The sequence below is a fragment of the Acomys russatus genome, chromosome 12 (genome assembly GCF_903995435.1).
Source record: "Acomys russatus chromosome 12, mAcoRus1.1, whole genome shotgun sequence".
Classification (NCBI taxonomy): Eukaryota; Metazoa; Chordata; class Mammalia; order Rodentia; family Muridae; genus Acomys; species Acomys russatus.
In genome coordinates this window covers 21,911,799-21,926,949 of record NC_067148.1, presented here as the reverse complement: position 1 = coordinate 21,926,949, position 15,151 = coordinate 21,911,799, and the positions used below count along the sequence as shown (strand labels likewise).

General features: G+C 36.7%; 1 protein-coding gene across 4 annotated transcripts in view; it reads right to left on the bottom strand.

Annotated features, from left to right (window-relative positions):
• The window catches only part of Cul3 (cullin 3), a 76,765-nt gene that overhangs the window by 36,383 nt on the left and 25,231 nt on the right, over positions 1–15,151 (bottom strand). For all 4 annotated transcript variants that reach the window (XM_051154001.1, XM_051154002.1, XM_051154004.1 and 1 more), the window contains one exon: positions 4,760–4,873. In XM_051154001.1, the coding sequence (XP_051009958.1) occupies positions 4,760–4,873 (114 nt within the window). The remainder of the gene's footprint in view (positions 1–4,759; positions 4,874–15,151) is intronic.

Here is a 15,151-nt window from a genome sequence, read left to right as displayed (position 1 = left end):
GTAAGAGAATTCCAGTGGTATGATTTTTATAAGAAATACAAACAAAAAACCCCAACAACAAACACATACCTCTGGGAGAAATATGTAAGACAGAACAGAGAAGTGTATAGTGGATGCTTTAAAACTAGTACGTGTACACACACACACACACACACACACACACACACACGCACACACACACATATTCTTTTAAGACTAGTTACACTAATTTCAAGAAAAAAAAAAAAGAAAGAAAGAAAGAAAAGGAAGAGGCCTGATCTTGACCAATAGATAAGAACATAAGAATCAGATTCTAACAAAAGAAGATGCAGGGAGAAGGAATTATAATAAGTGCCATGTTTCTGTATGAGCAATTAGAATGACTATTTTGAGGTGCCTTGCAGACAATAAAGGATGCCACCAACCAGACAGTGTCAGCTACAAAGGATTATAAGGGTAAGTAGGAAAGGGAAAATCAAAATGTCCAAGGATTTCTTGACTTATGAGGAGGAAGAAGAGGACGTAAGGAGAAAGAGTAGCTGAGAAGAAGGAGGCAGAAGGTAGGAGGCACACAGTGCTTTGTTACAGTAACCAGGGACAAATATATTAAAAGTGCACCTAGCTGTGCCAATTGCTGCTGAAAAGTACAAGGAGGAGGACTAGCAGTGTTCTCTGTATTCAGATGTATAGCTTCTCCACCATGATCCCATTAAGGACAAAACAGAACAAAAACTGAGGTAGATGCTTAACTGAAACTCATTTAGACAGTGAATATTTTTAAAAAGCGAGCAAGTTTCAATATTTGTTAATGAGACATTTACCTGAGAGGCAGGTAAGAGCCCTGGGAGATGGTGGTCCATCAGAAAAATCTAGTTGAATTTTATCCTGAGCATGAATGGCTTGAACATGCTTAACCCTGACAGGATCAATTAGAAACAAAAACAAAAACATCAGAACTCCCAAGCATTAAGGATATAGACCAGGTAGTAGGGGATATGGTTCCCTAACACAGGTTAAAACAAAAACAAAAACTGGCCTGTAACAGAAGGAGATGCCTTCTAGCATTAACACAGGTGAAGGGAGTAGCGGGGAGGGAAGGGAAGGACAGGATGAACCAAGGAATGAATGAATGAACGAACGAACAAACGAACATAGGTACTACCTGAGAGGAAAGTATTAAGATCTCTTACTAGGAGGAAAGCCAAGGGGCACAACCGCAAGATTGATGAGCAATAATCAGGAGAGCACTGGACCCAGAGAAAAGATATTTAAAACCCAGGCAATGTCAAGGGCTGCCAGAGGTCTGTGTGAGTGGACAAATCCTGATACTGACCCATCTAGTGTGAGATTTCCTCCTGTAGAGTATATGAAACGGTTAAGATAGTTCACTGGATTTATTCAACACTGTGCTACCATATGGACTAACAAAAATATTAAGGGATAAGGAGTATTAATACTAGTTAATTTTTACTGAGTTTATTACTATGGTCATGCTTTACAATAATAAATGGTTCATCTTAGTCTCAAGAGTACCCAATAGTAATTTTTTTTCATTTTAGAAATGAGCAACATATGGCATGAATTAATAAACTGTTTGACCTAGTCAGGTAAGAAGTAGAGCCAGTATACAAGTCTTGAGAGTTCACTGTTTTTGAAAACAAATGAAACAATTCCAAAAATGAGTACACAAGTTTTAAAGTAGTTCATTTAGAGACAATGGCTAATAAAATTCTGATTCCTAGTGGTTTTATAACTACTAGACAGCTGGTACAGAATTTAAAGACTCAGTCCTCTTAAAAACTACAAAGAGGACAAGAGTGGCAACCTTCCTTTACACTTGAACATCAGGGATTTTTTTGTTGTAAGATTTTACTTATGTTATGGACATGAGTGCTCTGTCTGCATGTACACCTGCAGGCCAGAAAAGGGCATTAGCAGGTATAAATGGTTGTGAGCCACCATACGGTTGCGGGGAATTGAACTCAGAACCTCTGGAAAAGCAGACACTGCTCTTAACCGCTGAGCCATCTCTCCAACCCCTAAACATCAGGCATTTGTTTTCACAAGCTACCTCACTTATCCTCAAGTTGTTAACACAGAGTGAACCCATAACCTGACAGAAAGCAATACTCAGAAAGCATTACTTTGTTGGACTTCATGCTTGAAAAATAAGGTAGAGTTTCCCTCACCGTTTTTGGCACTAAGCAGTCCTCACAAAATCAGAGGTAAAAGCTTGCCTGAATTCATTCAGCAGAAAAAAACAAAAACAAAACAAAACAAAAACAGACAAACAAAAAAATCTGCCTACTTGTTTTACTTTGAAATATTTTCCAAATGTTACTTTATTCTAGTAAGTGAAGAAAACTAGGACAACCTTTTGTTGTCAGAACACAACTAAAGAACTGAAAATAAAGCTGAAGAGGGTAAAGGCTTGAACTAAAATCACTATGCCCAATTCTCCAACATCAACACTGATAACAAGCACTGAAGAGAGACAGCTCAATGGTCAAGAGCACTGGCTGCTTGTCAGAGGACCTAGATTTGATTCTTAGCACCCACATGATGATTTACAACCATGACTCCTGTTCCACGGTATTCAATGCTCTTTTCTGGCTACCAGATGCAGTGCATGCACATGGTGTACAAACACACATGCAGGAAAAACACTCATGCACCTAAACAAAGAAGAAAAACGTGGACAACAAATTATTAGACTTAGTAATTTTGCAGTGACACAATAAATTAAATTGAAAATCTTAGACTCATTCTATAAGCTTGCAAGTATTTTTTAAATGATGGGAAATTTTCAGGCTGGGACCATGCCTTTAATCCAAGCACTTCCTTGGAAGGCAGAGTTGGGTGGATCTCTGAGTTTGAGCCCAGTCTGGTCTACAGAGTTTGTTCCAGAACAGCTAGAGCTACAAAGAGAAACCCTGTCTCAAACAAAACAAAACAAAACAAAAAAGAAAATAAAAAGAGCAAGAGGCTTCCTAAGCCATCTTTCAAAAATCTTTTATCCCTTTTCTCGTTTTGTTTTTGGAGACAGGATTTCTCTATGTAGCCTTGGCTGCCCTGGACTCATTTTGTACACTACGCTGAATTCGAACTCCCCAGAGATCCACCTGCCTCTGCCTTCCGAGTACTGGGATTAGGGGCATGTACCACAGTGTCTTGCTTGCTAACATCTTTATCCTTGACTGATGAAGGAAGGAAGGAAGGAAGGAAGGAAGGAAGGGAGGGAGGGAGGGAGGGAGGGAGGGAGGGAAGGAAGGAAGGAAGGAAGAAAGAAAGACAGCAATACCAAGTGAAACAGATTATATAGACAATAAAGCCCATATCCTTAAGCAAGATTGACTGTGATAGCACTGCAAGAATTTAGAAAAGAGACGGATAGCAGCTATGAGGAATACAACCACGAGAAACTGATTATATGAATATGACATTTTTGTCTCTGAAAATATTTACAGTTAGGTTTCATAAACTTAGAACATTTAGCTTTCAACTCACGCTGTCATTTAACTACTTTTGCCTTAGGAAGAGGTATTTAGTAAGACTGTTTAATACTTTTTGGTTTGAAGCATAAGTGCTAAATATTAAGAAAGCACTGTTGTCCTCTCCTTTTCATATGCATGCTCCTACATGTGAATGCCTGTGGAGGTCCAATTCTTTTGGGGACAGGGTCTCTCAATCAAACCCAGAATTTTGACAATACACACAGTACAACTGATATCTCTGTGGACCCATAATTCCACCTTTCAAAGCTGGAAATACAGATGAGCCACTGCACCCACTGAGCATTGGTATGGGTTCTGGGGATCCTCAGCCCTCTTGCTTGCTTGGCAAGTGTTTTATCACTGAGACATTGCATCTCTCCAGCCCAATAAAACAATTTTTAAAGTCATGCCTTTTCAATGTTTTGCTCTAATATTATATAAGTTTGAGGGATTAAAACTTCATTTACACAGGTTGATGGTGGCCTTTACTATAGTGCAAGTCTTGGGTTCTTTAACAACTCACTTATGTTATGTAAATATATTTTTGTTTTAATCCCAAGAATGGGATATAGGACTGCTTTAGTTTATCCACAGCTGATTAACTGCTTCCTGGGCTCAAAGAGGATTGTGGTCTTTGCCAGATGGAGATAGTTCAATGAGAGCCCAGAGAGAAAAGGGGCGAGGGCTTCGAGGAGATAAACACAGGAGGAAGAAGGCTGCTTGTTCATCCTGTGTTTGCCATTGCTGAACTGCTAGATAGCCTGATGACTGAGATTGATATTTTCCCAAAGAACCCAATGACCCTAGCCAGCAGGAAGTACATAAGAGACCTATATCTCCTTTCCCTTCTAACCTTCTTTTTCTCCTACCTAGGGTTGGGGCTGTTGGAAGGGAGGTAGAGGCTTAAGATACACAAAACGAAGATAAAATCTGGCGCCAACAGTTTACAAAGGAAGTATTTTTACTAAAACAACCAGGGCCTGGAGAAATGCACAAAATGCTCTTAAAGAGGACCTCAATTCAATTCCCACTGCCCACATGGTGGCTCACAACTACCTGTAACTCCAGTTCCTAGGGATACAATGTCTTCCTCTGACCTCTATGGGCACTGCAGCACGTGGTGCACATAAAAGCATGCAGGCAAAATATTCTTAAAAACAAAAACAAGCTACAACAAAACTACCTTCAACAAAGATGTAGCCAGCATCCAACTAAATTGACAGAAAGTCACTGTTTTGAAATGTTCGACTTATAAAGGAAAAGACAACAAGAAAAACTCTACTTACCATATACATTAGTATGTCTCTAATCATCACCATGGCTGTTTGATGATCATTCCAAGCTTGATTTAGTGTTTGAAGAAAGTTGTTATTCAATGAATTTAGTACATCTTCTCGCACCTATTAACAGAACAGTTCATTAGTTTATTTATGAACATAAACAGTCATACATATACATGCATGTATATTTGTTCAATAAAGTAACCAAGTAGAATCCTTAGCTATAAATCAAAGAAATGTTATAGGCCAGGCAGAAGTTAATCTATAACCTACACACAGCAGACTACCAAATGTGCCCATGTAATTCAGATTTCTATCTTGAGTTCTAGAATCAAAAGCAACCCTCCTTGGCATTCCAAAACACCCAGTGGCTTAACATAATATAAAAATCTCAAGTCCTTACAATGAACAAGGCTTTGTTCTTGGCCCAAGGATACCATGCCCATGAAATTTCCTAGTACTTTTTTCCCAGGTATGAAGCTGAAGGTCACTGAGATGGAATGCTAGGTCATTGATAGCTCTGTGACTAGTTACTTTGCCTATGGACAATTGCTTCCTCACATATCAAATAGTATCTCCTCGGAGGATTGAAATGAGGACAAATACTAAGGTACTGAGAACAGTGCCTGTAATTCTCGAAAAATAAATGTAAACCTCCAGCAACAACCATGTTTGCCACGGTCCTGTTCACTCAAATCACATGGCTTCACTTCACTTTCTTCTACTCATATTTTACCCTCAGTTTTCCCTTATCTCTTTTTCCCTCCCTTTTTCCACCTACACTATTTCAAAAATCTCTATATATACACTATTTCTACCTCTATATAAATATACTCTAATTCTCTATCTCACTATATACATTTTATTTCTATCTCTTTACTTCTTTACCCTCTGCTTTGTTTTTCTTTGTACTATTCACTGCTACCTGACATTACATATCGTTTTATTGCTTCTTCCACTAAAATCTTAATTTCTCCATAGTGGCAGAATGTTTTTTAGTGTTCTACACTAGTCCTCTACAAATAATAGTGTCTGGTATATAGAAGATGATATCAGCTACGAGTCACTTTCAACCAGCTAAGCATTTTCATGAAGTTCCCTCATATCTGAAATGTCTTCTTAATCCAATCCTAATAAAAGACCACTCAACTTTAGAAGTCTTTCCTAATCTAGAAGGTTGCTACCACCTTTTCTAGTTAAGTTTACTGCTATGCTATCAGCCTAATGCAAAGATTATTTGCCCAGAAAACAGACTTTCTCCTACGCTTATAGCTTCAGAATGAAGACGTAACATAGCTCTATCCCAAGTTTGTACAATTCTTTGAAATTACACAGTTGGACCTTCATATCTATGTGCCCTACATCCACAGACTCAAGCAATAATTCATCAAAAATATTTGGGAGAAAAAGCCTGTGTTCTACTGAAAATATACACAGCTCTTTGTCATTCCCCAAACACCACAGCACAAAAGCCTTTTCAGAACATTTGCACTATATTTGCTACCCATAACTTACAGATGACTTCAAGGACAGGGGAAGATATGCTGGACAGCAAGCACATATAGATTTTACATAAGAGAGCTAACTAAACATGAAGATTGGTTGCTACAGGAGACGTAGAACTAACCAAAGAGGGTAAGAGATGAGCACTACACTGCCAACCTCTCCAAATATTTAATTCCAACAAGTCTTCTACAGACAAATCAACTCTCATTAACTCCAGCTTAAACAGATTTGTAACACCAAACATGTTAAACCTTGTGCGGTGAGAGAGAATCTCAAGTCATGCTTCATTTTTGAAACATGTCAAAAACACGTCAATTAATGAATTGATAAATACATGTAAATAAAATGCCATTCCACAGTAGATCAATTAAGAGGGTACAAGCAAAGATTAAACAAACAGAATGCCCTCAAAGTACAACAGGCTAAGTTAAAACCAAGAAAACTATGTCTAATTTATATTTTAACATTGGAATAAGAGTCTAACATTTGTTTACTTATCTGTTTACTGTATGTGTGCACGCATAGATATGTGTATATAGGAGTGTGGATGACACTCTGTTCATGTGGAGGTCACAGAATAATCTATGGGATTTCGTTCTCTCTATCCACTATGTTAAGTTTTGGGGATCGAACTCAGATCAGACTTGACAACAAGTGCTATCCCATTTTTTCTTTTATGCTGGAGAAAGGTAGTTATATATGTATAATATGAAAACTACTAGCCTATATCATTAACCCATATTTTAGCTTTTGTTACAAGATTGAGCACCTTAAAGTATAGGCCCTAGAATTGCTCCATGAGTACACTGACTTTACCAAAAGAGGAAAAAATGCATGTCAGTTGACAGAGCTATGTTAATCAAGTACTGTCACATAAAATGTACATGATTGTAAAACTGAGTATTAATGAGTGTGTGTGTGTGTGTGTGTACATACACATATATATATATTCTACACAAGTAGCTCAAGGGCTTGTCAGATGCAAAGTAGATAACACTCACTCAATCAATCAATCAATAAGGCAGGCAAGCTGAAACTGCCTTAATCAAGCCTCATATACTTCATCAGACCACTAAGCTTTGAGCAGTAATTAAATGAGAACATGACACTGCAGGGCAGGTGTGGTGGTAAATAGCTAGGACCCAAGCACTGGGAGGAGGCACAGCTTTGGGTTACACAGCAACAAGAACTTTATAGACCATCTATACATCAAAGTCATGTATTGCAAATACCAAAACATCTAGCCAACTATTCTTAAAAAATTTAAAGTGAACTTTCCTAACTATTATAAATCAAATCAAATGTAAGCTGTAGTAAATCATTCCAGCTTGGAAATGCATTTCTTTCTTTTTCATTTCTTCCCTCCCTTTCTTTTCTTTTCTTTTTTTTTTTTAATAGACAAGGCTTCTCTGTCTATAAAGCTCTGGCTTTCTGGAACTAGTTCTGGTCTTGAACCCAGAGATCCACCTGCCTCTGCCTCCCAAGTTCTGGGAAGGCACATGCCACCACTGCCTGGGTAAGTATACATTTCAATTCAGGAAATTATTCTTAAATCTACCTAACACATTTGGTGAACGAATGAAAAACTGACCACTCAAATTAGAAGTTAATGTTTGAAAGATGTTCTGTAAAACGTACTGATTTATACACTTAAAAATATTTCAACATAGCCGGGAGCGTTGGCACATGCCTGCAATCCTAGCATTCAAGGAGGCAAAGACAAGCAGATCTCTGTGAGTTCAAGGCCAGCCTGGTCTACAAATCGAGTCCAGGACAGCTAAGGCTATACAAAGGGACTCTGTCTCAAAAAACCCAATTCCCCACCACCCCTCAAAAAACAAAAAATCCTCAACAAATATTGTATGTAATGTTTACAGTGTTTATCGGTGTGATGGTTTGATTGAGATGTCTTCCATAATGCTTGGCCGTTTGAATACATGGTCCCTAGTTGGTAGCTGTAAGATTAGGAAGTGTGTCCCTGCTGGAAGGAGTATGTTGCTGGAATTGACTTTGAGGATTCAAAGCCATGTGCTGTTTCTTTTTCCCTTTTTAAAAAAAATTTTATTTATTATGTATACAGTGTACATTAGGTCACATTATAGATGGTTGTGAGTCACCATGTGGTTTCTGGGAATTGAACTCAGGACCTCTGGAAGAGCTGACTGTGCGCCTAACCACTGAGCCCTCACTCCAGCCCCCATGTGCTGTTTCTAATGAGCTCTTTCAAAGCTTCCTGTCTGGGTCTGAGATACGAGCTCTTGGGTATTCCGGCCATGTGTCTGCTGTCATGTTTACTGCCATGCTGTCCAATCATTATCGATCCTAAACTTCTAGAATTGTAAGCTGTTCTTCTATTCTTATTTATTCAAGATTATAGTATGAGAAAATTCTTTTAACAATTTTCTACATATTTTTCTACCCTTAAGTAACGAAAGTGAACATATTTACCCAAACACACAACTAACAGTAAAAATAAAATGAAGAAAACCTTAATAAAAATTAACACATTTTTAAAGGAAGGTAAGTTGACACAGAAGCTAAAATGTACATTAAGTTAATAAGTGACCTGTTTTTAAAATTAACACAAAAATTGAGACTAGCAGAGTAACATGTACCTATGTAATAACACCGTTAATATCATCCATTAACATCACCATTACTTTTTTTCTTTCACCAGACCTGTTGTAGAGGCAGTTCTAGAATAAAGAGACTTGTATACACCAAGTACTGAGAGAAAACTTACATTAAATTCATCCAGGTGAAGAGTTGGCATTTGAAGAGCAACACAAGAAGAAACACGGAAGAAGTAACCACGGGTCAGAAGTTAAGAGTAAGATGAAACCAACTGTGATGAGAAGGATAAAATAAGCAGTGGAGAACTAATGTGTGTGGTACTTGGGTGCAAAAGAATGAGAAAGTCTCACAGAACAGAGATCAGCCAGTCTGCAGAAAATTAAAACCACTTAAAAACTTTTGAACAATAGATTACAATCAAGAGAATGAGAAGACCACCACTGGCTAAAAAGACCTATCTGATAAAAATAATAAAAACAAACAAACAAAAACTATTATTTTTCAAAGCATATAAAAAGTTTTTAAAATTTAACAAAGTACTAAATAATTTTTAAAATGGGCAATAAAAGGTACCTAACTAAAGATACACTGACAGCAAATAACTATACCAAAAAAAAAAAAAAAAAAAAAAAAAAAATGTTTGGCACCATTCCACTAGGCACCTGCAAATTAAGACAATATGGTGATTCTACATGCCTATCAGGATGGCTAAAATAAAACAGTCAAAGCCACATGTTGACAAATATGTCTAACAGGAAGCCTCTTATTCACTGTTCACAGAAATGCAAATAAACAGTTTTTATTTAAAACAAACAAACAAAAAACCTCTTCCCATTCAATATGAAATTCGACAGACTGGCACATGAACAGTGAAATAGTACTAAGGACTAAAAGAAAATATGGAATCAGGCTGTGAAGAAGAAAAGACTTAAATGTATCATTCAAGCAGTCAATCTGAGCAGGCTACATGCTTTGTGATTATAATTACATGATATTCTGGGGGAAGGCAAAACTAAGAAATCAGCAAAATAGTGAGTTGTCAGGGGAAAGGATGAGTAGCAGAGCACAGATTTTTAGGGTAGTCAAAAACCTTGGCAGAGTATAATGGTTCCATACATGCCCTAAATTACACCTTTAATGCTACAGAATCAGCGCATACTAAAGGTTTATGTAAGCTGTGGGCTCTGGGTGGTAATGAAGCATCAGTATAGGTTAACAAAACAAATGTACCACTCTATAAGGAATGTTGGTCAAAGGGGAGGCAGTGAAAGCCAGGGGAAGTTTATGTACCCTCCATTCAATTTTGCTAGAAATATAAAGTTTCTCTGGAAAACAAAGGATAATTTAACAAATTTTAGGGTGACGCCCAAATCCAAAGGCAGACAATAGATAATTACCTAGGCACTTCTGATAAAGTCCAGGTGCAGGAGGCCGCTGGTTTAAAGAACCTTTCTGGGTTTTGTACCACTTCAACATCACCGTTTTTATTTTGCTGTAACAGTATTTGCACAATTCTGGCTCCTGATAGCTAAGCCACTGATTAACACTCTACACTAACCTTTGCTTTAAAAGAACAGTTCTTGGTTTTATTTGCAAAGCATCATGGGAAAGGGCTTTACTGTAATGAAAATGTATCATGTGATAATTTTAAGCAACTGCTCCCATGACTTATAAATATGGCTTAAAAGAGGATGGAGGGGAGGGAGAGAGAGGGAGGGGGGAGGAGAAACTGGACTCCATTAAAAAATCTTTGAAATGAGAAAATTAAGGCACGGTGGTACATGCCAAGCAGGCAGATCGCTCTTGAGACCATCCTGGACTACAACATTAGTCCAGGACAGCCAGGGCTACACAGAAAAACCCTGTCGTGAAGAAAAACAAACAAACAAAACAACAAACAATGCCCCCCAAAAAAATCCAAAACCCAACCAACCAAACAGCAGCAGAAGCAACAAAAACAAACAAAAAACCCAAAAAACTTAAATGTAAAAATGTTGAAATTATTAAATAGCTTCAACTATTTAACTGATACTATAGCAATCCAAGTTTGCAAATTATTTCTGTGAATACAGCTTTTCTTATATTTAAAAAAAAAAAAAAAAGAGAGAGAACTCAACTTTAGCTAGGATTAAAGTTGAATTGTTGAGTCTAAAGGAAATCTTTATTTTCAGTAATAAAACCTGTTTACCCACAAACTATGCTCAAGCTATAATATACATGTTCTTAAGTCAATGAAACACCTGGCAAAGAGAAGGACTAGGACCTGATAGGACAGCTGGCAGAATGCCCAACTCTTTATTCTTAAGTTTCTACATCCAAAAGTTCCTGTAGATGGACAAGAAGGATGATGCTAGGCCACTACTCTAGATCTAGGAAATACTCTGCCATAGTATTCCAACCTCTAACACACACAATTTTAACCATTAGTAAAACCCTCACCTTTTAAATTTTAAGGCCCAAAGAATCAATTTTAACCAACTTCCTAGATAAAACAGAAATCATGATCTAAAACTAAATGTTAAGTTTATAATTCTAAAGTTTACCAAAACTGTAACTAAGCCATTTGGTAAAACAATTTTAACAAAGTGGAAGCGAAACTGAAGACTTCCTTTAAGACTCAAAAGTCCAGACAATATTTAGTCCAGATATAGACAAATTTCTTCCATATTGCTCATTGAAAACATAATTAAACATAAACATAATTTAAATGAGGGCATGAACCATGCAGAATATGTGCTAATTATGCAAAGAATGTTAAAAATACAATGGAGGTATAACTGGGCATGTACTGTCCTCCTGAATCTGTGGTATTTAAATCTTCACTGAGAAACCAAAATAACCAAAATCATCATTTTCAGACAACTCTATGCAGGTCTCTGACGGAGTCACTCAACTGTCCTCTTTCTTACATAAAGTATGTCTATGATTCATCAGATCTGTGTCTTCCTATCATGCCTGACTGAGATGCTATACTAGTAAGATTTTCCTTTACCCAGTTTTTATTGTTTTTGTATCATTTTTTAAAGGGGTTTTTCTAGGATTTTTAAATAACAGTCTGCTTTTAAACTCTAAGACATAACAGTCATTTCATCTGAGGGCTCCAGTGTAATAAATATGACATCCCACATTTACATGACCTATAAAAACAGCATCTGTTTCTAGTTATAAACGTTGAGTCTTACATTAACTATACACGGTCAGGGAGGGTCCCGATTACTTCACACATTTTCCTCCCAAGAAATGCTTTAAGTAAGTTACATACCATATTCATTATTATGACCAATGTCAGCACATAGTTACTATCCTTCCCTCTAAACCAGAAATGTTAACATGATTACTTTCATACTTTGCAGAGTTAATGTATAACACATTAACATTGATTTGGTGGCTAGATGTTGCCATTATTCACTTACATATTTTAGATTTGTGTATCTCAAACTAAACATCTATCAAGGCTAGAAGAATAAAATTTTCCACTGTAAATTTTGTATCTTTTTCAAGAATTAACTTCCTGAATGTCATAAACTCATTATTAGCCAGGCTAACCATATTCTAATTACTCTTCATAAACTATTAAAAGTAGGAACAAAAAAATATCATCTCTAAAACTTAAAAAAAAAAAAACACTACTATGTTCACTACAATTTTCTTTTTCTGATGCATGATTTTCCTCGAATTTTACTAACATTTAGTTAGTAATACAGCTGTAAAAACTTCACAAGAAAGCCAAGTGTAGTGCTCACATCTGTGATCCCAACCTAGTCTACAAGGTGAGTTTAGCACAGTTAAGTCTACACATAGAAACTCTGTCTAGAACTTCACAAGAACTTAAAGTAAGAAGCAATGAAGCACTGAAATGGGATTGACACTAAGCATTTTACACTGTCAGCTTCAGCTGTGGTCTCCTTCTTTTAAAAATTTAAAACTAATGGCTTCCTCCAGGAATACTTAAGACCCAAAGTTTTTTTTTAAAAAAGCTCTTTTACAAGTCCAGCCTAGCTGCCATCCTCATTGCTAAAGGTTACTCGGAAGATCTTTTCTACCCCAGCCACTGACTTCTTTTACATGTAGTATTTTCCTATTAGAACTGTTTTGTCTTTGTTTACATGATAAACCACTAATACCACTAATAATATTTTAGTGGTTGTCCAAAACTGACCTCCTTTTTGTATCTCATCTTAAATTCCCCAGACAGAATAATTTCTCCATCAATTCTGATTACCTCATTAAAGCTTCTTTTTGGAAGGCAACCATGTCTCATTTTAGGGTGGCTGAAAAGAACAGGAGAAACTTGGTATCTGTGGGCATATGAACTAAAGCTAATGAAAATGAGGTCATGAATCTGCAGATACGCTAATGGAAATCTTTTCCCCATTGTCCTGACTAGTAGTCTTAATAGTTGCTATCATTGTATTTTATGTATTAATGCAATTAAAATCTCTCTTCTACATTGCTTTTCATTTTTGCCTAAGATGAGAGGAAGACTCAAAAAAATAATATAAAAGTTAAGTCTTATCAACTAACTGGCCTACAAAACAGTTTGAAGATTAAAAAAAAATAAATAAATCACCAACTTCATTTCTACAACTAGTACTCTCACATAAGTATACTCTAATTCATCTATATACACAGCATTTAATACATTATTTCTCCTTCCCTCTCCTAAATTATGGGAGAACACTCAAGATATTGAGAAATTAGTTTACACAGACACAATTTTCTACCAAATAGGGCAGATAACAAAAAACAGAAGCAAAGTATTTGTTCTAAGTAATGCAAAGTAAGACTTTGCATTTACAGTCAATTCCAAAAAAAAGGTCAGCTAAAATTTTAACTATGGCTCCAGTTTCCCAACTTCCCTAGCATTTACAAGTAAGCTCAGAATTATAACCTGCAGATCAAAGCATGTGAACCTCAATGCACACAAAGGCTGTGAGCTTTTCTTAATTGACACAACTGCCTAGACCAGGGCCTGGAATATACTAGGTCTCCAGTGAGCAGTTTTCTGAATGATGAAAAACTGAACAAAATGAACCTTCTCTTATTCTCCCTTCTTTCCATTCAAACTCAAATAGCATTCAACAAACAAGATGCTTGGATAAAGAGCTTTGAAACCCCCTGAAATGCTCTCTCTATATAGCAGTAAGAAGCTTCTAGAGTTTAAAAGTCAAGTTGCTTTTTTCTTCAGCTATAGCCAATCCAAAGCTTTCATAGGTTCATTCATAAAATACTACATTACTCAACTAATACTATTGGGTATTAGCCCTAATAATAAGCCAAACTCAAGAAACATGTTATGTATTAAAAACAGACAGTAAAAAGTCACATCAAAACTAGTTTATTTTTGGATTTACTCTAAACATATTTATGGTTTAGCTATGAGTAGAAAGCATCACAAAATGTGGTGGATCATGCCTAGCACAGAAGTGTTGCAGGATATTTAATGTCATTGTGAACCCTGAGACTGTGAACTATAAAAATCTGTTTCTAGCTGTGTAGTGGCTCAGCACTAGGTACAACCCCTTTAATCCAAGAACTTTCTGTAGACAAGAACTAAATAAAGCTAACCCTAGGTCAGGGGACAAGCAAGAAACCAGCTGAAGGGATTAAGTAGTAAGGAGGGACTTTGAGAGAAGGGTATTAAGACAGTGTGGAGGAGAAGGGGCTTTTGGCTTTTCCATCTGAGATGTGAGCTGAGGAGGAAGGTCAGCTAGGTGCTTTCTCTGCCTCTCTGAGTTACTAGGCTTTCAACCCAGCATCTAGCTCCTGAGTCTTTATTGGTAAAATGAACAACTGGGGTTTTACTTTTTATAGAGCCTGCCTGAGGCTAATCTGGGTTATACAGACAGACTCTATCTCAAAACAGAGAAAACAGCCTGAAATGATGACGCATACCTTTAATCCCAGAACTCAGGACTCAGAGGAAAAGGCAAAAGTCAAGCTGAGGCAGGTGATTTCTGCCAGTATAAGGCCAGTCTGTTCTACACATCAAATTTCAAGACAGCCAGAGTTATATAGTCAAACTGTCTCAATAAATAAATACATAAATATTAAAAGGGCAAAAATTTTAAAGAAAAAGTCAGTAAAACAAACCAAAGAAACCAACAACAGAAGCCTAGATTTATCATACAATTCTTATTTAACTAAACAGTTCAGATTTAAAAAGGATATATTCTAACCTCAGTTTCATTTTAGAAATCAATAAAAGTTTAGAAAAAGTCTCATAATTTTTTCAAGATTACTAGTAGCAGAATTAGGCTTATAAGTGCAGTTCTGATTTCTACTTAGTACTTTTCCCACTGCAGATACATCCAAGTT